The 25,269-nt window shown below is 41.1% G+C and overlaps 1 protein-coding gene across 1 annotated transcript; it reads right to left on the minus strand.

The window, feature by feature from the left end:
- Window positions 1-137: 137 nt before the first annotated feature.
- cdh15 (cadherin 15, type 1, M-cadherin (myotubule)) lies at window positions 138-15,453 on the minus strand. The gene is made up of 14 exons (XM_063881275.1): window positions 15,182-15,453; window positions 8,476-8,631; window positions 7,359-7,514; window positions 6,742-6,886; window positions 6,444-6,625; window positions 6,230-6,358; window positions 5,936-6,118; window positions 4,704-4,948; window positions 4,458-4,594; window positions 3,606-3,839; window positions 3,284-3,523; window positions 2,631-2,779; window positions 2,326-2,517; window positions 138-1,724 (listed from the first exon to the last, which is right to left on the minus strand). The coding sequence occupies exons 1-14, from the start codon at window positions 15,230-15,232 to the stop codon at window positions 1,524-1,526; spliced, it is 2,400 nt and encodes a 799-aa protein (XP_063737345.1). The 5' UTR covers window positions 15,233-15,453; the 3' UTR covers window positions 138-1,523.
- Between the last annotated feature and the right edge of the window lie 9,816 nt (window positions 15,454-25,269).

A 25,269-nucleotide genomic window follows, 5' to 3' on the forward strand; every position in this document is an offset into this window, starting at 1 on the left:
ATATGTTTGAGTTCATATACTTTGCATTAAGCTGCAACATAATGTATTAATGAGAAAAAGGTAAGTATCTGAATATAATGTGTATGTATCTGTATGGATCTTTTTTCATAATGAGCAAAGAGAAACAATACACACGCTTAATAAAAGACTTAAATTTAATCTGGAAACTCTAAATTCAATGAACATATACAGTAAAAAAAAACAACAAAAAAAACACTTCTGAAAATCTTCACCTCTGAACTCTCTGAGTACTATGTAATATATTGTGGTACAGTTTGTTTGGTTGAGTAAATTGATTTTCTCCAAAAAGGTTAACAGCTGGAATGGAGGATTTGTGATAAAAAAAACTAAACAAAAAGAAACAAAACCTTTTTTTTTAAATAAAATGATCACTTATATAAAAAGAAATACATACAGATTTGTTTTCTCAGGCTTGTTGCATCAATACCGAGAAATCCAAGTGTGAGGATGAATGAAACCGGACATGGACAATCATTTTATCACAGCACAGCTCCTTTCCTCTTGGATGATCGTATCAGCTCACAATGTCTCATTAACTTCTCCCAAGCTAACTACAAAGCTTTTCCTCAAGGTATTTTGACAGCGGTGTCCAAATAAACCTCTTTAAAGTCCCAAGCCTTTGCACTAGGGGTGTAACGGTATACGTATTTGTACCGAAAATATTCGGTATGGGCCCTTTGGTTCGGTACATGTGTGTACCGAACGAATATAACGTTGAACGTAAAAAATTGAGCATGTGAAAAACTTTTTGGAAGTAATCTCAGGTGCTGCGTTCTTTCGCTGCATTCAGTGTAATTTCCTCACATTTGGTTCAACGTCATAGAGCAACCAAGTCGTTTCATTGGATATTATAATGAAATGACTAATCCTACCAATTTAGGTCGTAACCGGGTTCGGGGGGGGCTCGAAAATATTTCCATTACCGAAGGGGGGCCTGACTGTAAAAGTTTGAGAACCACTGCCCAAGCGAGAGGGTGTTCTCCACATCAGGAGACATTGTAAGTGCTAGCCGATCTGCCCTTTCTGCAAATAATGTGGACAAGTTCATTTTTCTGAAAGAAAATATGAAAATACAATGAATGAACAAGCTGACCTAATGTCAAGCTGCTGATGTGAACAGTACAGTACAGCTCAAGTAGTACAGTTCATTGTCGAAATGCTGCAACTTAATGTTTACTTTATTATATTTTGTATTTATTTGAGGGAATATTCACCGTTTAATAATAATTAAAAACCCCAAAAAATATTTTATGTTTTGTGATCATTTTTTCTGCTGTACCGAAAACGTACCGAACCGTGACTTAAAAACCGAGGTACGTACTGAACCGAAATGTTTGTGAACTGTTACACCCCTTCTTTGCATAGCACTTATTTTTCTCCGGCACATATCAAATTTTGTCCTGGACTAAAATCTTTCCAAATGTGCCCAGAAAAAAAAATCTGAGCCATGTTCCCTAACTGGTGGTGAAGCACACATGTCTTTCTGTGAGGGGCTGTCGCCGTTAACGTGGGTCATACATGTTGGCCAGTTTCTTAAAGCGTGGTCCCCAGTCGTTGAGGTAGTCGTAGTCCTGGTCTCCGTCAGAGCTGCCTGAAGCAATGGAGCTGAGGCTGCCTGCCAGGGAGCCCTCTCCCTCGTAGTCATAGATCAGGGCCGTGTCGTACGGAGGCACGTTCGGATCGTTGTCTGCAGCCTCCAGGCCCTGAGAGAGGAAAACATGTCAATAGGGTAGAAAAAAATGATAAGTTGTTAGAAGTATAAGTTTATATGACCCTCCTCTATAATTCCATACACAACTCACAAACAACTAGCTCAATGCTATACAGTCTATGGTACAACCCAAATATCCACAAAGGGTAAATGAGATCAAATTCAAACTTATGCCCTGGTGTTCATCCCTTCACTTGTTTGTTACTTCTTGAGTTGATATAATTGTTGTATGATTGATAATCTATTTGAGCCTATATCCAAAACATTCCACATATTCACCCCACAAATAGAAATACACACATTTTTCAGAGTGGTACTCTTCTCTTAAAATTACATTTATTGTTAAAGATATTTTTTCTTGCTTTATACATTATTAGTTCAGAACCATGTTAAACCTGTATTTAGTTGGTCAGTCTGTTGTGTTTTTCGTTATTCTGTCAGGAGGTCTGTCAATAGTTTTGTATTGTTGAATTTAAGAAGTTACTACAAAGCCTATGCCCTTTAAATCTAACTTCTGATTGTGGTCTGGGTCTTCATAATTCTCTATTAATATGACATTTAGGTAAAACAGGGTCCCGGTAGAAGCCTCTCACATCATTGATGTAGTCCTCGATGTCAGTGGGGTCTGCTGGCGGCCTCCGTGGGTAGATAGGTGAGGGCAGGTTATGCGGGGCGTCCTTCCTGAGGGGCTGCTTGCCTCGAGGAACACAGGACCCTGGGTAGTAGGACCCTGGGGTTGAAGGGGTGTCAAGTGGATTCCAAAGCATGTCGATGTTAAAGGCATTCTGCAAGATAAAAAAGAAGCTTGACCGCATGTACTTTATAAATACAGTGATAACATGCATAAAGTATACCGCTAGCTCGTTGTGATTTCTTCTCTTGACTTGTGCAGTTTTACCTCGTCCTCCTCTCCCCCTCCTTGCTCATCATAGTTGAAGACATTGTCACGGATGTCGTCTTCTGATTCCCCGACAAGCAGACCTGTTCCTTTCTTGATATGGTGACGTCTCCCACAGGAGGTCACCGCCACAGCCAGCAGCAGCAGCACTATGAACAGACACATGCACACAATGAAGGGTTAATAACGGTTTATCAAGACTTCAACTACTTGTTTTTTTGGTCAATAAAATCACAGAAAATTGTAGTCTCTAATAGTCTAAAGTCACATATTTAAGTGTATCATTTGCCTGACAAACAATAACAATAGTAACCCAAACAATAACTCAAAAATGCAAAATATACAATATCCAACATGTCCACATTAGGCTGGTTTGGGATCATTAAATGTATGTCATTTATGTTTTATAAATGACTTCAACTTTTATTGTTGAATAGAATAGCATTGGATCATTTCAGAGTGATTTTACTTACTCAACTTGAATTGACATAGCCTATGACAAAAAAATCCTGTGTGACTTGGTTTAGACTTGAAGTAAATGACTTGAGTCAGTGTCTGCTCTATCAAACTCTAGATGGCGGTAGATGTTTGTGATTATTTGTATACTGAACTCAGTACATTCTTTCTACTGGAAGACTCATGATGAGACTTACACAGGAGGAGTGCAATACTGGCCATGATGATGATCAGAGCGATGAAGTTGATTCCCACACTGGAGCCAAGGAAAGCCCCCGCCTCCGACTTACAGTCTCCAAACGAGTCACAGCGACACACGGTGACATTGACCTGAGCATAAGCGCTCAGCACCGGGCTGCCAGAGTCCGACACAAACACTGTGACCACGTACTCTCCAGCCTCCAGGTCCACGAGGGGCTGAAGCACCGCATGAGTATCTGCAGAGGGGACGAGAAAGATGTGAGGTTAGAAGATTCATGGGTACACCTGTCATCCCCACCTCTAAAGCTCTCTTCTTACCGTTGACTTGAACAACAGTCCAGTTGATTGACAGCTCATCGTCAGGCATCTCAAAGATGAAGGGTGCAGCGTGCGGAGGAAAGTCTTCATCCACAGCCGTCACAACCAGACCAGAACTACCGCGACCCGTATCTTTGCACACAGAGCCGCTCAGAGGGAAGAGCTGAGGGGGGAAGTCGTTGGTCTCCTTCAGTGTGATGGCCACGGTGGCAGTGGTCGACACACCACCAGCATCTACACAGGAGAGCAGAAATACACAGCGATGCCACATAAAGTTACAACAGCTTATTTAAAAAGAATTCTCACAAAACATGTCTATTTTTTATTAGGAAGATTAAAGCATGTGGTTTTCCATGCATTGGTCATTGTTGAGAGATTATTTTGCTGCTAAAACACGTCTTCTATGTGGAAAGAAAATATCTGTTAACATCTTAGGAAATATCTCTCTTTCAAATTCCCCTTTCAATATCTCATAATGAATCGTTTGCAGATTTGAAAACAAACATTTCAAAAAAAGGTTTGATAAATAAATATTGTCTTAATGCTAATGATGAACTGGAAACGTTTCAGGGACCCATCTGTAGTGCCAATACAATACATACAGAATGTTTAAAGGCCATTTTCTCCCAGATTCTCTCAGCATTGAATGTCTTCAGTAGCACTTACATACACAAGACTTCCCAGCTTAGTTCCCATCTAAATTCTGAAGGTTTGTACTGAGGGCTTTGTTCTTATCCTAATTTGCAATAACATACAATTTCAAAGAAACCGTAATATTTGAAAAAAAAGATCTCTGGTGATATCTTTGAGTCAACATTTTACCCTGTATACCTGTTGTGTGGATGCACTGACCTGTAACCTTGACAATAACATTGTAGATATTGTTTTTAACATTTGGGGATCGCATGTTGAACGTTCTCTTGGCATAAATGTCTCCTGTATCTCTGTCGATGTCCAGCCACTTCTCAGGATCTCGACTAATCTCATACCTGCAACAGAGAGCAGAGCAAAAGTTACAGAAACACAATCTGTCCAATCTGTTATCTCACATTCTTAAAAACAAACAAATGCTCCTTTTGCTCTATGGCTGCATCGTACCTCAGGTCAGAATTATCAGGGTCAGAGGCGATATGGCTTGTCAGTAAAGTCCCAGGGACCACAGACTCAGGGACAACAAGATGTATGGGGTCCTCCCTGAAACGTGGAGCCTCATTCTCGTTCACCACCGTCACCACCACTGTAGCGCTGCTCACTGGGACGCTGGGAGCCTTGTTGCTCAGAGGATTGACATTTTCCACCATCAGCATCAAGACGTGCTCATGCTGTGCTTCATAATCCAGAGGCTGCAGGACCAAAAATAGCACAGAGAGGCTGTTACTGGAACGAACACTTGCACTGCCTTGTGGTTGCATAATTACGAATGAATGACAAATCTTTATGGATCACCATGGCAAAAATGTTAGTCAATATAAGTAAAGGGAAGTACTTGTAATTTAAACTAAAGCCACTAGAGAGTGGTGTTGAGTTGTATCTGAGGGCCTTTATGCAGGTTTTGACTTTAAAGGGCAATGCCACTGAACTATTTCTGTACCAAAGAGCCTGTTTTCTTTTTTGATAGAATATAGAACAATGTTTGGGTAAAAAGTATAGTTGCTGGAATGTAAAGGCATGTTGTGTGAATGGTGTTCAGTCAGTAACTTAACACTCCTGGAGCACAGAAATAACTTGTAGTCACCTAAAAAACCTTGTTGACCTTGAGGTTCACATGCTCTCCTTTGTAGTTTGAATAGAATTTCACATTTTTACAGTGTTACATTATGAGTCTCTACTTCTAATAATTTCCTAATAAATTCATACAATAGCAACGTTTCTAGCAAGACCCATGTCTTTTGACAGTAACTATAGTTCAATTATATGTTTGCTTACAAACACATGAAAACATTCACCCAACTTGATAGGTGTCACAATTATACATGGTTCTTTACTGAGCCCTTTAAACTGTCTATTGTGTATAGTGTTGTTAATCAAATGTATTGTAATATGTACTGTGATGGTATGATGTGTTTTAAAGTACACTTTTTAAATGTTTCCTTCATTGATGTTGTTTTTGTGAAAGCCTTGCAACTACATATAATGATTATTTTTCCACAGGGTAAAATATGGAATCATATGGGTGAGGAACAAACCTGGTTGAAATCATTTGTTTATCTACACACATTTGTCAATTGGACTTTTCTTGCTTTGGATAATGTGTGATGTGTGCTTAACAGTCATCGAAGCCCCCGCAACCCTCACACTCTTTCAGTCAACAGCAGATCAGCACATTGTACCTTCACCACGGTCAGAACTCCTTCGTTGGTTGCAGGATCCGTAGTGATGGCAAAGTTGCCTTCAGGGTGGTTGGTAATAAAATACTTGGCCTCCCAGTTTGCTGTTCCACTATTATCCTTGTCTGTCACATTCACCCGGCCGATCTCATTGTCATTCCTGTTCTCCACTGCTAGCATACTGTACTGCATGGACCACACACAAAACACAGACCAAAAGATTACATATCTAACAATTTGACAGAAGTGTTTTTAGTGATTGAAAGTATCCCTCATGTAGAGTTGACTGAGACTCACCAAGGCAGCGCTGAACTGTGGGGCATGGTTGTTGATATCAGAAACATGAATGATCGCCTCACTTTCACTCGTTAATCCCATGCCTCCCATATCACCAACCTGCAGTTTCAACCTGAAACTTTTTACCACCTAAAACAGGATAGGGCACATGTTAGTGAAATCAAACATGCTTAATTGATCTTCAAAAAAATGTGCATCTTGATCTGCATTTTACCTCTAGGTCCAGGCCTACGTCTCTTGTGTAAATGGCTCCTGTCTCGTTGTTGATACCAAACATTGTCTTGTCGACAGCATTGGCAGGAACGCTCTCCTGGCCAATGATAGAGTAGCTCAGATAAGCGTTTTCTGTCATAGGGTCATCAGCATCAGTGGCGGAAACTGACATCACCAAGGTGCCTGTCAAAATGTATCAAAAGCTCTGATCAGCTGGAAAGATGAGTTTGTAGGAATGATGTATTTATGTAAATATTATATACAGTATGTGATTCCGAGTATGTAATACACGGACGTACCTGGGACTGAGAACTCAGGGACAGTGCCGCTGAATTGTTTCTGTGTGAAGGCGGGTCTGTTGTCGTTCTGATCCAGCACCACTATCTCTATGGTGGACGGATTCTCTAGTCTCTGTCCACTGGGAGACAGTGCAAAGGCTTTCAGCTGCACAGACACACACACACACACACACAACAGACACATGTTAGAGTTCAAAAATCTGTAGTTGGTTGTTTTTGACTTTTAAAATCTGCACTCCAGTTAGAAAAACAAAGTATGGTGACTGAGGCGTATTTGTGGTATCTGTGCACAGCATATGATGGAAATGGCAGAAAGAAATGTGCAGGATGTTTGGTTCAACATCAGAGGTTACATCACAGTCATCTGGTCTGAAACACTCTGAAGTCTCTCCCAAGATGCCCATAAAGGCCCTTGGAAACGGACCTCTGGCTGTTTATACTAGAGTCTGAGACACTGATATATGCTTTAAGACAAAAACATGGACCTAACATCAAAAACATATTGCCCAAGGTCTTGTTTAAGGCACTGTGGCTTGTGTTAAGTACTTATATTTGATAGTGCTTGGAAACATATTTCTGGGCGATTTAAAATGTTCCAGTAATAAATGCTCTCTCACCGTGAAGCTGTTGTAGGTCTCTCGGTCCAGCGGCCGCTTGCTCCTGATGACTCCGGTTTTATCATCAATTTCAAACAGATTTTTGGGCTCCTGGTCCACTCCTGCTCCCTCTAGCTTGTAAATCACCTCCCCTGTAAAGATTTTGTCCGATTTGATCTAAACAGAGAAAGGAGATGAAGTTGGTGATCATCACAACCTCACAGGAAAGCGGTAGGGGTGGTGGTGGTATGTGTGTGTGTGTGTGTGTGTGTGTGTGTGTGTGTGTGTGTGTGTGTGTGTGTGTGTGTGTGTGTGTGTGTGTGTGTGTGTGTGTGTGTGGGGGGCGTGGGGGGGTGGTGTAAACCATAAGTCGTAACACCAGATGTGAGCATGTTGATGGTTAGGGACCTTGAGACAAGAGTTTTAAACTTACTGACTTTTGGCAGGAAATGCTTATCGGAGCTAATAGCAGCAAGGAGTCCAAATTTTATGCATTTTGTTTTCTTTTTTCTACATACAAATGGTGTCTGCTGCATTTTTATCACCATTTAGAGGCTCTACATTCTTCCTTGTACGGTAGGATTTATACACTTGCTGGTTCTCTGTGACAGCCTAAACACAACATTTACATTTCACTTCTGTTAAACACTTGGTCTGTGCTGAATGGGATCATCTGTGATGAAGAATTACAATCCACAGTGTGTGACAGAACAGGGCTGTGTTTGAATGCATTCACTAGTATTACTCGAAATACAGACTAAGATACACAGTCATTAGCTCATCAATGATTTTCATGATGAGGATTTTTTCATCAGAGGACACACACTTGCTTGGATGCCTGAAACAGGGTCTGTGAGGAACAGATGTTTTAATGTTTTGATGTACATAAACATAAATCATGTCAGTAATGACCCCCAACCTCAGAGTTTTGAAGGTTTTATGTGTCTTAAAAGGATAGTAGCTATAAAGTGACTAATAGAGACAACTACACGCATCAGGCCAAACTTAAGTCTGCTTTTAGTAGTGGTAAAGTCATGTGACCGTAGTGTAGCTTTGGTTTGTTTACAGCCGTAGCTTTTTTGATACTTCAGCAGTTATACAGTGATGATATTCTGGTGTGAAGAACAACAATTTGTACCTGGACAAGGTCTTCAGGAACCTGCTTGCTATTCTCCAGCACTCTGATTGGAGGGATGATCCAGTCCCTCTTCACCCTGTACATGCCTGTGCCTTTATTTCTCCATGGGTAAAGGGTTTCTTCCCTTTTGTGAAGAGTTTCTGCAGAGCTCCACACCTGAAGGAAGCAAAAACAGCATGAAACTCACAAGACAAATTCACATTCAGACATGGATATAAATGTATGTCAGCAAGTGAGAAAACACAAGTATATTTTTTGATTCCAGTAATTCTCCTTCACGGAAGACAAATTATGTCATGTTAGATATGTGCAGCTGTTTTAAACCATGTAAAGAGTCTCCCTCTGTGCTATAACATTCCCAATGGTCTGTGGAATGGCTGTATGTGAGATTTAGCGCTGAGGCCGTCTGTAATGTGGAGTACATAGGATTGTTCGGGGCAAAAGGGCCACAGCCTCAGGTTTCACTCACTCATACACGTCTTTGTCAGCTTCCTTTGATCTGTGTGCGAATTTATCTCAGGATAAGGAAACACAAACACTCATGTTCATTTCACGCATCCTCGTTCACCACATTGCTGCCTTGACCACATTGTCACACACACACACACACACACACACACACACACACACACACACACACACACACACACACACACACACACACACACACACACACACACACACACACACACACACACACACACACACACACACACAGCTGTCGACTATGGATTTAGATCCTGTGCTTTCCCACCCACACTCCCACTCACAAATTCCCCCTTATGCTCGGCTCTGCACCTGACTGGGAGTTTGGGGTCACCTTACGGATCTGCTCTGCTGTAGGAATTCCACAGACACACTCATACACACGCTTTCCCAACACACACACACACACACACACACACACACACAGGCTGATATATATGTGTGTGCGTCAACAAAACACCCACCCACGCATAAGCATATACATTTCCGTAAGTTGCTTCCTTCTTTTCTGTGGGAATTCACCGGATTCTGCATTACAGTATTTCCCACGTGTTTTACAGCTCAAAGTCATGATCTGTAGAATCAGTAATAAATGTGAATGTACTTGCCAGAGAGCTTTGTCTGAAGTACTTGTTTTATCACTAAAATATAACTAAATATCACTTGATCACTAACGGAAAGAAGTGTTTTAAGTAGATTTTCAAGTGATCCATGAATACATAAAGCAGATAGTGGATAAATATTAGAATATTTTATGAATGGCCTGGCCCTGCCTCATTTCTGGGGCGGGGGGATCTGATTCACTGATCCTTTGGCATGCTGGTGGACAGTGCAGAGAGGAATGGCAGCCATTGCTGGCATCTGTCGGCCAAGTCAGAGGGCAGGCTAATCTTAGCCCTTTCTATATCCCCGACCATACCTATTTAGCTTTTTGTAGCCATCGTCATCTACACTCTCACAGAGATGTTTACACTCACATTCCAGCACTGCATGTCATCCCCACAAATTCATCCATATAGCTATCTACTTCCATACTTAAGACTTGTGTATATGAGCTCTCAACTGGCATTGCACATGTTCTGCGATGTCACTTAGCCTCAACTTCAATAACAGCTGCATAACAGTTGGTTTTCCAAGTGCAGCACTTTCTAGATTTGCCCTTTCAGTGGACACTTTGGCTAGTGTGAACATATTTTTCTAGCTATTAAAATGCAGGCAAGTGTGAACCTTTTTACAAGTGTTAAAAGTTTACCATTTGGAAATGTAGGAAGATAACTGCAGATTGACTTCAGTATACTGTATAAATGAATTTGGCAAAATTAGGTTAAAATAGTTCAGAATGTACTGCTGTGTATTCAACGAAAGCTAACCGTCATCCTCTTTTAGGCATGACTTACTCCTGATACAGTTTATGTCCGTGTGTTAGCATGGTTAGATTGTCTAATTAGAACTAAACATGAATTACAGCTAAGGATCATATAGCACAACCAATCAACAATCTTCAACCTACGATGGCACTCGAGGTTGAGGGATCAGGAAATGGTGTGTACCAAATGTAATGATAATCTATCCAATACTAAGTCAGGAAATTTCACTCTCAACTACATACAGTGTAGTGTACTGGAGAAAGGGTTTGCTACGTGTTCCTAGGTTTAATGGCGTATCTATCTTAACAATTGCAGTCACAAAGTGATTTTGCTTCTTTTTTTTGTTGTCAGAAAGGCAACAAACATTTTGTATTTTGCGCACTTCCTTATCACTCACTTACGTTTCTTGTTCTGTCCCTCTGTGTTTTGGATAGGGGCTCCACTAAGTGTCTGCCAAAGTTTTGATGTTTTTACCAGACCAAGATGCGGTAACAATAAAGTGTCGTGTTACCAATTAGACCAATGAGTGCCTTTCCTGACTCTGCTGAGCAATGACACTACAAACAGATTAGCTGTTTCAGAGGCTTTTTACCAGAAGCTTTTACAACCTGGCCTTTCACCTTAGGCCCTCACAGAAGTATGGACAGCTTGTTTGAGGATGCTATGCCCTCACAGAAGAACCATAAAGCACTTTAGAGTGCTTGTGGAGCTCGAGAAAGTCTCTCATTTTGGAGAACAAAAGGGTATTTTCACGTTGTGACACTAGTTATAGGTAAAGATGAACCGTAAAGGATAAATAGTTGTATTAAGGAAATGTAAGACATAACCTAGGTAATAGTAAAGAACATAAAGCAATAGCTTCTCTTATAAGAAGATAAGATGATAGGAAACTTAACACTTCAAAGTAATGTCATTTCAGGGGTCACTTATAAAGTGTTACACTATTGTAAACACACTTTATAATTCACCATGTGTTGAAAACTGAAAAATTGCTTTCCAAGTGTTGCCCCTGCTGCAAATGCATTACCATTTGGACACGCATTCACAAGCCATTACAGTTTCCTTCCTGGCATGCCTTCAAACCGCCAAAGCTTTAGTGCATTTTGGCACGGACATTGCAAATGCCTGTCACATGATGCAAACATTAATTGATATTCTGGTTTCTGTTATATGTTCAAGTAAATGTATGGGGAAGGGTTGTTGCGATATACCGGTATAAGCGTAAATTGTGATATTTAATTAATGACATATAGATATCATGTTAATAAAACACATATGATAGTATTGTGTAAATATTCAAGAGCCTCTTTAATCATGCTTTTGTCCAGTTATGGTTACAAACACTCCACCTCCAGACTGTTATTTATCGAAAAGAGACAAAATGCTACATTAAAAAAGTTTAAGAAACATCTCACTGAATAGCAATATATATTTTAAAAATTATATTTCATAGGAAAAAAAGAAACAAAAAAAATGTTAACGTGAATTATTTTTGCAATAAATACCATGTTGTCAAAATGCATTTTCATCACAGTCCTAACTATAGGGTGTTTAAACAACCCTAAATGTGGAGAAATGTAACAGGTGACAAATAGCGCCAGCTTTCCACGCTTGCATTGGCATTTTCAGTGATACATTTTACAAAAATGCTATCTACCATCTTGTTATATTTGAACTACCTTCAGTACGAGTCCACCATAGCTGTTTGTACAGCAGTAGGCCTTTTTTTGTCTGTGTGCTACATTATTGTTTCTGAGTGTGAGGTATGTGTGAGTTGGCAGGTATTTGAATAACTCGAGAATGGTTGTCCAGCCGAGCAGCAATCCCTGCAGCATGCCTCACAGTCTCTTCGGCCACAGGGCGAGAGGTCGCACAGGTGACCCCCTGGTCGCTTCTGTTACTGGTCACTCATCCAGGCTGACACCACAGCACTGTTCCCGCACACTGACTCTTTGCTAAGTCATGATTGCCTGGCATGGGCATGGATAGCCTATTTATGGTGCCACTACAAGCGTTAGTCCCCTTTGGAGCAGATGTCAACGTTTTAGGAATGCTGAGCAAGGTTAAAATATTAATTTGAGGCTAAAAGTATAGGATTTAAGAACATGATGTTACTGAAAGAAAAAAAAACAGTATCTGACAACTAATTAACAGAAGAACATCTATTTTCATATTGGATAGAACATGGAAATCCTCTTGATCTTCTATCAGATTACAATCAGATTGACAAGGAAAGCCATTGCTGCTAGTAAACATTGTAAACGGTTTAGAGGGTTGGATAACTTAATCTTAATAAATAAATAAACGTGAAAGAAAAAGTTAATTCTGCCCTTTCAAATGACTCATGAGTTCATTTACTATTTAATCAGGGAGAGAAAACGGCACAAGCAACAATCACAAGCGTAACATTGCAGCCAGCTTATTCTGGTAAGTGACCTCTAAAAACCACAACTGTTACCAGCTGCTCTTCCATCTCTTAGTAAACTAAGTAGTCCATAAACAAATACAAAGGGAAAAAGGTCTCCACTGTTCAGACAACCAGTTTTAACAATGTGGAAGTTGTCTCTACCCTTTGCCCCCCCTGAAACCCGAGTCAGTGTAACAGCCTGCAGGTATCCACACCCAGCAGGATCTGTGATTCGGACTCTAAATCCTCTGACTGATTGTTTCCGATGAGTGAGACCTCAGCGCCAGCTGTACGCTGCAACAGACCCTTGATTTGTACCCGATTTCACGGTTCAGAAACGGCCCACTCCTCATTCCGCTAGGGGATTACAGAGCGGGACAAATGGCATCACGTACGCATCTGGGAACAGCTGTGGCTGCTGCTCACTCCTCAACAAAAACCGACACCAGCAGGCCCCGGACACTGCCAGTTCAAAACACCAGCTCACTGGTAATTAAAAGAGAGCAACTGAAGCTATCAGGTGACACTGATCAAAGCCTTGGAATTGAATTGACAGCTGTTGAATTTATCTAAATAACAAATAATGTTCAACTTATGAAGCATGTTTTAATAAAAGCCATGTCCAAAATGCCAGCCAGTAAACCATTCGAGCATGGTGTGGTGTGTGGTTTGTTTACAGAAATAAGACAACAACTAATTTATTTTGCGTATTTCTCCTGTGTTTTTAGCAACTAATTGTGAGCATGTAGCCCTGTGTCCTTTCCAACACAGAGGAGAAAATAGGGACTCAAGATTCTGTCTAAAGGAAACTATTAATGATTGAAGTAATACAAATAAGGATTTTATCCACTTCATTCTGGTAGGGTGGTTTATGAGAGGTTTCTTAGTAAAGTATTCCCTGCTATTTCAACAGCTTCGGTGGACTAAGTATATTTACTAAGTAACATCTTGGTAAAGGCATCAGTGGAATCGTTTAGATGTTTTTAGCTTGATTTTCGGCAGTGGCATTGGGCAGCAGTTGTCGTCCATTAGCGCTGCTATTGCATGTGAGGGCGTTAGCTATAAATGTTTCAGAACCATCTTTTAAGTTTGCACTATTTTTCACACCCCAAAGAAAGATTTTTGGAGGAAAAGGTTATTTTCATTTTTCAAAGTACAACACAATAAACAAACAGTTCGAGCCACTTTGTTATTTGGTATCATGAAACGCCTCTGGCATTTGAAGGTGCAATTTAACCCCTAATGTGCCTCACCTCACAGAGCTTTAGCAGCTCTCCAATGTCTTCATCCAGCCTGAAGGATCATGCACCCTAAAGGTCATGCTTCAGGGTTTACAAGTCTTTCATGTCAGTGAAGGGTTACCTATTTTTGTTTATATGAAAGCTCATAAATAAAACAAACACTCAAGACCTCAGGATTTGACCAAAATATCTTCTGTGTAATGTCATTAGGAGCTGAGGCCTCTGAGACACACTGGTTTACCACTTGTTTTAAAGTAACACTAAATAGTTTCAGCCATTGTTTTCACAATTATTGGCGATGGAATATGAATATGAACCACAAAAGCAACATAAATGCAGACTTTCAACACAGAGAAACTGAAAATTGGCTGTAACTTCGGAAGGTGAGTGACACTACAATTTTGGAGAAAGTTGTTGTAATCAACTGATACTGCTTCATAGCTTCTGTACCATTCAGAATAAATTATAGCGCTAATTATAGCATGACTTTTCTAAATAATCACTGAAGGCCATCTCACTCTCCCTCCCAACATGGGCGCCATTACTTCTCCAAACAGAGAGAAAGACTGATGGTGCTTGGAAGTGCTGTTGGTAATATTTCAGTTTACATTGTCATCCATTTAGATCTCATAATGGCGTCTGCTGACAGGGGCTACTAATGATGCCCTGAGCCCGTGTACACATCTGGAGTCTTGTCCTCCTCAAAACACTTCATCATCCTCGTTCCAACCAGGATGAAATGTTTAGATCAACTGCAGCCCCTGATTGCAAACTCAGTTTAGTGGCTGTATTGATGAAAACCAGTTTATGTTTGGTTGCAGAGATCACTCAGGTGAAAACGTAAACTGTGTATTTCTAAGCGCAGGGCAGCTAAAGGTTATTCTCTAACCAAGATAACACTGAGGTGCAGGAAGTCTCGGGCTAACATCTGAGGTGGATCTATAGAGCATGGATATGAGAGGGGGCAGTTTTAATGCTCAAATAACAGAGGAGCACCTTTACTGCAGTCTATAAGAACCAGGTTCAAACACTTGTTATTATGGCCATTTCTACAGCAAGATGCTCAATTACTTGTGCACCTGTTTTCTGAGTTATTTTACAAAAAGTTAAACAAAATCACCAACTAAAGATGATATTATTCAACAACAGCAAAAGTACTTAAATTCTTTCATAAATCAACATTTTTTAAGAAGTTTTTTTCTTACCTGACAAAGCAGAGCACCCAGCACACACACCATCAACATCCCTCCCGCCATCCTCAGTACCTGCACTCAGAAACTCAGTGTGAACAGACCCCTGATAACTGAAAGATCTGCAGATCCTCCACTAAGACCTGAGTGGCTCTACTGTGTTGAAAGGCCAAACTCTCCAACCCTGAAACAGTCCCCTCTCTTTCCTTCTCTCTAACCTCCTGCTCTTGCCGTCTCTCGGTCTTTCTCCCTCTTTCCTCTCCTAGCGTTTTCCCCTCACAGCTCCTCCCTGTCCATAGCTAGGGTATGTCTCACAGTCGTGGGGTAAGGGGTTAGAATTTCAGCAGCAGTCCTCCCATGTACCCCAGCACATGTGCTGTCACTCACAGCCCGATGAGAGAGAGAGAGAGAGAGAGAGAGAGAGAGCGAGAGAGCGAGAGAGACAGACAGACAGAGGGATAGAGGGAGGGAGACCAAGAGAGAAGCAGGGCAGCTGTTGTTGGTGTGGACAGAAAGACTGTCTTCACCAGTTAAAGTAAACTCCAACACTTTTCAAATAGTTATGTTTTACTTAAAGAAAAATGAAAGAAAGCAAAGACAATATGTAAAAGTCGAAGATATGAAATGATCATTAGCCCATCACCCCAAAGACTTCCATTTTACAGAAACAAACAGAGCTGAAATGTTTGGAGAATGACATTTCTCAATTAAAAACAATTCATCTATTAACTAAACAGTTGACAACTGTTTTTTTCTGTCAATGAACTGATCACTCAATCAGTTCAGAAGTCGTGGGAAATAGCTTTTTTGACAAAGAACATTCTTCTTTACAGATTATGAAGACCACCATACCCCAATGCTAAGTTATAACTCCTTTTTCAATAAAATGGACAGCCAATAATGTCAATCCTAGCACTAATCTCCCCAAAAGGAGTTAAGCAGTTCCTTGGTGATGCAACAGCATTCTGTTCATTGGAATTTTGAAATCCATGCTGCCACACAGAGTAAAACAGAAACAAAAACATTTGTTTAAAAGCACCATTAGACAGCACAGCATACTCAAAGACAGGTAGCTTAGCACTTGTTTTCTTCTTAAATCCATCTCATCCGTATCAACCTTCAGACCACATGCGTAACCTTGCGGTCTTCTGTGGTCTGTGTTTTGCCCTCACACATTCACAAAATTCCACCAGAACTCTTTGATCTCATGCTATTTTGAACACTCTTGACAAAGCAGAAGATGAAGACGTATGATGCTCAATGGGTGATTGTCATGTCAGAGATTCTTAGTATTTAACAGAAATACAACCATGAGTAATGGTACATATGTGAGAACCTCTGCTGCAGTGAGAGGAAGGTTGTTGTTCAGAAACAAAGTGAGAACGTTAGTTCACTTTGAAGGGGTTTATGTTTTCAGGGGAACCACAACCAGCAGGAAATATGTGTTTAGCATTATGAGACGATCTCCTTAGTGCTACTTTCAGCACCCCATCAGCAAGTCTGCTCAGAGGTCAAAGGTTCATACGGTTCTTTGGAAAGTAAACAACTTTGGACCCCACTGGCCTACCGCAGAGACTCACTCCTGGGACAGACGTCTTTTCATGTTAAAAACAAAAGTTTTGACTTATATTAGTTATAACAGTAATAAACAAGGTATTCACCAGTGAAACTCTCGGCGTTATGGAAGTACAGTAATACAGGAGACAGAGATACTGCAGTCTAGAAACCCTCATGTCAGAAAGTATAGCAGTGAAATAATTGAGGGTGTTGGCAGGAAGACTTGTGCGTGCTGTGTGGGTGTCGGCATGCTTCTATGTGTCGTTGTGTCCATAAGTGTATGTGTGTTTGAGAGAGCTGGTATAAAGGAGGGTTTTACAGCACCTGTCTCTGTCATTTCAGGCAGAGGCAGTTGGCAGGAGGCGCCCTGATGTTTCGCTTCCTTCGACCCCCACACACACTTTCCTAACAACAGGCGCTCATAGCAGAGCGCATGCAGACATGTCATGCAGTGCTGGAAGGATTTAGCCTACCCTTGTTCATCTGTAAGAGGGGTATGTGTGTGTTTCATTAATAAAACCCAGCCCAAAGGTGATGCTGAAGTTTAAAAGATGAACCAATTGACAAAAAAAACGTATCTACAGATGCAGAGACAGAGCTCTGCTGCCCTCTAGTGGGAGAAATAACAACTCTCAATCACTCAGTAAGATCAGCTGTATGACAGCAAGGTGAGAAGTCAAAACTAAGCATTTTCCTTTCATGCAAAATCTAATTCAACAAGAGAATATTTAATGTGCAAGTTAATTTCATAGGGATGAAGATAGTGGGCAAAAGCAGCAATGTTTTTTTTTTACTCTGTTTTTATTTCTAATTATGTGCAATACTTTGTTTTACACGCTGCTGCTACCAAAGCATTTCCCAATTAGGGATTAATAAAGTATATCTTATCTTATTTTTGTGATGGAACACATTGTCAATTACTGAGGAATATCAGATCAAAACAGACTATAAGATCCCTAGTTGCAAAGGCTTTGTCGAGCAGGGTCCCACTGAGGTGATAATAATGAAGAAGGCTCTTGAAGCTGTAGTTAGGTTGCTATACAATATTCCTGTCACTGGGAGCCCCACTGTTCAGGAAATAAGGAACCCAATCTGGGAGCTGTCTGGCTCACCGGGGACACAGTGACACTATTAATGATGAATATTGGCGGGGGGCAAAGGAAACCTGCGCTTGATTTTCACACCAGTGGCACCAATGAGGGGAACAGTGAACCATCTGGAATTCTAATGTTTACAATATATTTAATAGTTATAGTAATTCCACCGTATGTTGTACTGAATATTTGTATATATGTTTGTCTTCATGGATAGTACAGCCAAAGACTATACAGAAAGGAGGCGAAAATGGTGACCACATGCGCTACAAAGATACCGTTGTAATATTTGAAACCCGGGCAAAACACCAAGCCCGTGTCCATGGGACGACTGCTCTACTAGGTGAACTCCTGGAAAAAACAACCTTCATCAAGACAGCTAATGCATGAAGCATTAAATACTTTAAATTCATATTGAGGTTATTTCTGCCTGCTTACCTCCCCGACAGAAAGTCAATTCGTGTGCCAACAAAGTTTTAAAGCCTCTGAATAAGCAGTTAATTAGGCCAAAGCTCGCGCACATTTGAAAGTGCATTGCAGAGCACTAATACAATTCCTGCATGTATAATAGACGTGAAACTGCCATCATCAGTGTGAGTCAACGATCGGCTGCCAAAACATTTGCCAAAGTCGCAGTTTTTCTTTGCAAACTTGTTGAAAAACGACTCTCTGCAATGTGTATCACATACTGACCAACATTTATTTTCTTTCGTCTCATTTTTTTTATGAATTGAGTATTTAATATTTAGGTGGATGATTAAAAACCAAACAAAAGTATGAATGAATAAAAACCAAAAAGTGAAGTTGTTCATAAATATGGCAGTGTAGGACATGCAAGAGGGAAGAAGACACTTGATGTACTGCACACCTTATTTTTTCAAATGTTTGCATCAGTTTGTCAATTAGACTGTTGACCTCTATGTTCCTATGTTTTATATGCCTATTTTGAGATGGCAGTTTCTTCTACCTTTGGCAGCAAATGACTGAGCAAGTGACTTTGCACACCTGCAGGGGGCAGTGTAATACCAGCCAAGCATTAAGCTAGATAGGAGAGGTAGAAAACTTGTAAGACTCAGGGCTCCTCTAATAAGACATCCGGCTAAAGAATAGAACAAGTAATGACCCTGAGGAAGAAAAACAACAGTCAGTGACTCACAATGAAGCTCTAAGACAGCAGCATAGTCTACTCATCAAAATAAAGCAGACACAAAAGCCTTGCAACAACCACCACACACCTGGAACAATGATGATAATAATCACTGCATCAGTTAGCAAAACAAATGGCGTTCTATAATGTCTCTGAAAATGTACTTGCATTAAGCTGTTTTATAAATCTGTAATTTCATAGCAGTGTAGGGTTGGAAAACAACAGTTACACAGAAGCCTTGAAGAGCACAATGTAACATTTCCAGAGGTGAGTGTGTGAGGGCGGGAGGTTGTGGGGTTACAGCAGCTCTGCCTGTGCGCCAGCCAGCCTCCACCGGGGTGGGTTGCCAATTAGAGCCAACACATATGACACACTTGACTCCCCCGCTTGAACCATGGCTGGAGATAATAGGCCTCTTCCTGCAGCTCAATCGATGACATACTGTCCCAGGGTGGATGTCTGCCTCAGTACACTCACACTCACACACAAACATGCAACACACTCTTTCTTCCCTCTGTCACAGAGTAAAATGTGAGCTGTCTGTTTCTCACAAAGAAATACACAAGCAACAAACACACACACTCTGCCTGTTTGCTCTCTTTCTCTCCCTTTTTTTCAAACCATAAACAATAACTTCCAACAAGATCAAATGGAACATTATTCAGTGAGATAAGAAAAACACACTGGCAAAATGGAGTTATGTGTAAATAGCTAATCTATAAGCTAAGTGTGTTTATACAACTAGCTTACCCCACAGGAGGCCTCTGGGCTGTGAGGGTACCTGAGTCATGGGGATTACAGACATTACGGAAATGGATATCTGCTGTGCTCGGTAATAGGCAGCATGAACTTGCTCTCAGTTGTCAGGTCTCGACATTGTTGTTTCTGACTTGCATGTTAATGCGGTTGTTAGACCTTTGAAATCCATATGGCTGGGTCATAGCTAGCTAAGCAAAAGCATAAACATTGCATCAGTACAAATTCACAAAGCCCTGTGTGATGCAAACCCCCCCCATCCCCAGCCTGTGATGCTCACTTTCTCTGGAGAGAATGTGTGTAAAAGTGTGTGTTTGTGTATGTAGAAAAAAGGGGTAGTAAAAAGAGGAGAGTTTGGGACTCAGTGCTGCTCTTTGCACGCCCGGGGGGAGGAGGATGGAGGGAGGGAAGCAGTTGAGGGATGGAGAATGGCTTTTTTTGGATGGGGGGTATAACTGAGGTGAGGGGTGGATGGGGATGGGGGGGTTGATGACAGTTGTGTGCATGCGTGAGCCTAATCTGCCTCCATCAGCTGTCAGAGTTGGGATGTCAGGGTTACGGGGCTCCTGGTTCTCTCTCTCTCTCTCTCTCTCTCCTCTCTCTCCTCCTCTCCTCCCTCTCTCGCCCCCCCCCCTTCACTGGCAATGTCATGTTGTCAGTGCACATATGCTTGTCTGTGGTGGAGGGGTTGGGGGCAGGGGGTGTAAGGGGGTCGTGTGGAGGAGACATAGGCACATGGGCAGCCTCCGTCTTTTTCCTGTCGCTGTCGACACTTGTCTTCTTAGCTGTGTGGCGCTGACGTTGTTCCCTTTTAACCCCTGCAGCTCCCCCTGTCTCCTCCCCACGCTCTGTCTCTGTGCACAGATAACATCAGAGGCGGCGCTTAGCAGTGAAGAGAACTACACTCACAGGGCTTTTGCTTCTGCCGTGATTTTGTCCCCCTGCAGCTTGGTGTTCACTTAACATCACAATAGATTTTTATAGCACGTGTCATTTTGGCAGCAGGGTGGTGTATAGAGTATGGGTACTGTCCTACAGAGTGTGTGTGCTCAGCAGCTCTCCTGTCCTGCAGCTGACCGTGACCCATGACCTCACAGTGCTGTGGGGTGTGGGGGGGCATTTCACTACAGGGAGATGGTGTGCTGTTTTCTGGTGCTCAACATTTCAAGTAACAGTGTCCATATTAAGTCACAGAAGTTGATTAGCCTCAGTTTGTGCATGATGTACTTAAATTACATTACATTCAATTTGACGCACAGAATTAAGCATCTCCTTTAAGATTGTTGATCAACTTCTGATCTGTATACATTTATACAGATCAGCAAAGCAAAGATGGTAGCCAGGGATCGGATGATATATGTCCTTCTTTAATTTGTACAACAGGAACCAGTTAAGTCTTTTTCTCAGTGTTTCCTTACAAAATAAGGCAACCTCCTGTTATTTTATTAAAATAAGTATTAATTATTCTGAAATTCGTAAACTCAGCTCAGCAACCAGAAGACACAATTCTTCACCTCAATATTTTTGGATAATATGATTGGAGGCAAAAATCTTAAAACATTGATAATAAGTGCAAGTAATGCACAATTTCATCTTGGCTAATTTTGTCATTTACTTTATTAAAATTGAAATTCTCTTTCATTTTACCTCAAAGGCTGTGCTGTAGAAATAATTTGTACACACTATTTAATGCTATGATAATTTTATGTAACAGAGACAATTTCATAGCTTTGAGTCAATGTTTTAGTTTCAATGGAGCCTTTAACATCTGAACAGGGACCACAGATGAAAATCTGTCACATTTTACAGTTTCTCTGCTCATCAATATGAAATGTCCCTGGAAAATGAAAGACTAAACTAATAAAACATCATCACTGATTCTGCTCTCTTTTCTGTGAAATTCTCTCATCTTGCAAAAGACAGCAGTCAAGCGTTTCTATCTGTATGGGTAACAGTGCTGTCGCCCCACTGACCCGCCCCTGGCACTTTCCACAGGGGGCTTTGAGACTACCTGTCAATCAAACTCAGATGACCCCCTATTGCTTTCTTAGGATTCACCATGCAAGTCTTGGCTAACTCATTACACCCCATCACCCCATCCCCCCATCTCAGACGCAGTTTCCACACAGATGATATCTCAATACGTGCCCACTGGAGCGCACCGCCTCCCTGTCTCTGCATGCATGTTGCATGTTAACCATGAATCCCATGTACTGTGTGCAGTCTGTCTGCGTGAATGGATTATAGTTCAGCAGCATGTTCAGCTACAGGCGGGAGTTGTGGTTCCTTATTGAGCCGAGTTACAACCCTGTCTCAAATGTTCTATTTCACAGGATATTAATGCCGAGCAGCTCTAACCAGACGGAGGTCAAGTCTCACATTAATGCCTCGGCAGACTGCTTGTGAAAAGAGTGATTTGTAAGAAAGAATTAGAGAGCTGTGCCATCCTCAGAGCTTCAAGAATCTAGGCAAATGTCTGGATCAGACTAAAAGCTATTCCTAATTAACGTTCAATATTTAGTCTTAACATTGATGATTCATAAAATGCGATCAATGGCACGAAGCTTTCATGAGAGAACCCTACATTACATTTTACATGCACACCTGCATGCAAGCAAAGCACACACAACTTGTTCAACGAGCACTTTCCCTGTCACACACTGACACAAACACACACACTGACAGACAAACCTCTCCTGGCTATGAGTACCCTTGCCCCGAGTGCTCCTTTGCTGTAGTCTCCATAGCAGGCAGGGAGACTGTCTGAGTGCTTTATGTTTGCTGTAACATAGAGCCATCACTGTCAGAGCCATTGATTTGTCAACAACATAGTGATACACTGTAGATAGATAATGGCCCATCTTGTGCACAGTTGCTACATTTTTCTGGACAGCCAAGGAGCATCTGCTATTGTTGTTTTTTCTTTCCTTCCTTCTCCTCCACCTCTTAAACCTCCCTCTCCCCACCCACACACACTTCCCTGCAGTTTGAAAACAATAAAAGAAAAGCAATATGTCTTGTTCAGCTACTAAATAGCTGTCTGGTTTGTGTCTCCTGAGGTGGCTGCACATCAGTGGCCAGCCCATCTATCAGGCCAATGCACGGCCCTCAAACCTGCAGGTATAAAGATGATAAATACCTCACCTCCTTTAAAGGGCATGGAAAAAGATGGATGGATATGGAAAGAGAGAGACAGTTATACTACAGAAATGGAGCGATTGATGGAGAAAAGGTGTGAGAATCCAAGAGGAGAAATTTAGAATAAAATATAAATGTAAGAACAAGAAATAAGAAAACAAAGGAGGAAACTTTAAGCTCAACAGGAGCCAGTTGTTCCTGCTCTCTTTAAGATCAAACCTAAACTTGGTATACCACACAAGCTAAGCTCCTAAGCAAAGATAAGTTGTCAGTTAGTATTAGTATACTAACTGTATTAGTATTAGTATACTAACTGACTGTCTGGGGTAAATTCTACCTACAAAGTTAATGTTAACGATTGAGGGGCAGGGGCAGTTAAATAAAATCACTTCTATAATACTTTTGCCAATTTAGTAATCATCCGGGCAGTTCTTGAATAACCAAATTGAATTTAAAATTGGAACGCAATACATACTTAATTTGATGTCATACTATGAATAGATAGTAGTTAGTATGTGATTCTGAACACAGCCTATGACATATTCAGGAGAAAAAAGTCAAAGTTTATCAAATTAGTAAAAACAATTACTGAACTCCATCAAAATGTTATATTCTAAAACATTATTATTATTCTTTTTCATATATTATAAAAATGAGAAAAACAACCACACGTAATAATAAAACAGATTACTTGGCTGATGCTAACTGCTAGTTTAATGTAATGTTAGTGTAATCAGATGATTGCTTTTCATTTAAACTGCATGATTACTGCAAAATCTAAATCACACATATTTACATATGTATTTATATACAATTTAAAAAATGATCGGTAATTATAATATATCTTTAAGGGCTCTATAAACAAATATTTGACTGTGATGATTCTATGCACAAAGATGATTTCCTTGCATGTTTTAAAGTTTTTAGGTGCGAGTCAATTTAGTAAATCACTAGTTTGAAGCAAGCTTTTACTTACTAAGAACTTAAGAAGAGTTGTTCACACTTGGATGTATAAATAGCTGGTACAGCCCAGTCCCCCTGTGCTCATTCCCTTTTCCCTCCACTGTTTGATTAAACACTACTTTCCCCCATTCCCTCTTATCGGGGCTGTCGCTGCATGAAGGAGCTATCTGCTGTGTGACTGGCAGACTACTGCCTGCTGCCTCTGATAGCATTCCACTTTGGTTAGGTAAATAGGAACTTAACTGAACTGAGACTATTTAAACAGTCTAAATGTAAGAAGATTAAAACTGGCCAAACATTGGCTGAGCACAGGGATGCATCGCTGCTAGTTATGCACTACTGCAAGAATGAAAAACACACATGTGGGTTTGTGCACGGCAAACACACACATTTCACAAAGTCAAACAGAGAGACACAAGCATGGGAGACGCTCAGCAAAAGACACACGGAGTGAGAGGACACATAGAATCAGCCTTTAGTTGTTTTTGATGGCTTGGTGACCCCTGACCTACAAATTCACTGCCTATGCATGCAGAATCTCCACACACACACATACAAATGGCATGAGGCAGGCAAAGCAGGATGGACCTGGGGACAAGTTTCCGCCTGGACGCCCTCATATGCAGCCAGTCCTGCCCTGCTCTGCCCACAGGCCTTTCCCGACTGGCCAGTCGAGTGAGCGACCTACCCTGACTCTAACACTGTGTGGCAGGGGGACCTAGAGACAGATGTTCCCTGCCACTGGCATGGAGCAGAAGAGGAGATGGCCCACAGTATATTTGTCTGTGCAGACAGAAGGAGAGAAAGACAGAGAGATAAACTGAATGCTTGGATGGTGATGTTGGGAGGAAGGAGGAGCAGCAGTGGGTGGCTGTTTGGTGGAGGTGGTGGGTGTAAAAGATGAAATAAATCAAGTCAAAGCAATTTGTGGCAATGGCTGCTGCAGTGTCATTAGGAATCCCGTCACGCAGCAGCTCCTCTGAGCAGTCAGCAGACGCAGGTTGACAGCAGGCCAAAGAGGAATTTTAATTTTTCCCCCAGTCTCACAGCTCCCACCATCTCCTGACTACTGGCCCACCCTGCCAATAATAGCCTTCAAACCCATTCTCAACACTGCTGGGGACTCCTGTCAATACCATAATAATACATGATCGCTCCAAAAATTTGGTTACATTCTTTTAAAAGCCTTTAATCCCCTTCGGGAGATTAATAAAGGTCTATCTTCTTCTTCTTAGTTCCTTGTAAAATTTCTGTCAGAATATTAGATATTTCATCTTGATAATGGTAAGTTCTAGGAGTTGGTTTGAGACACCGCACAGAGCTGGTTAAATCGGGTGATGTCATTGACGGCTCTTATATTCTCATTTTCTGCCAAATTTTCAAATGCAAATGTGTTCTGACACGGAAGTGACGTATGAAGAAATAAAGTACATCATGTCAAAGAGCCG

Source organism: Eleginops maclovinus, chromosome 4 (assembly GCF_036324505.1).
Source record: "Eleginops maclovinus isolate JMC-PN-2008 ecotype Puerto Natales chromosome 4, JC_Emac_rtc_rv5, whole genome shotgun sequence".
NCBI lineage: Eukaryota > Metazoa > Chordata > Actinopteri > Perciformes > Eleginopidae > Eleginops > Eleginops maclovinus.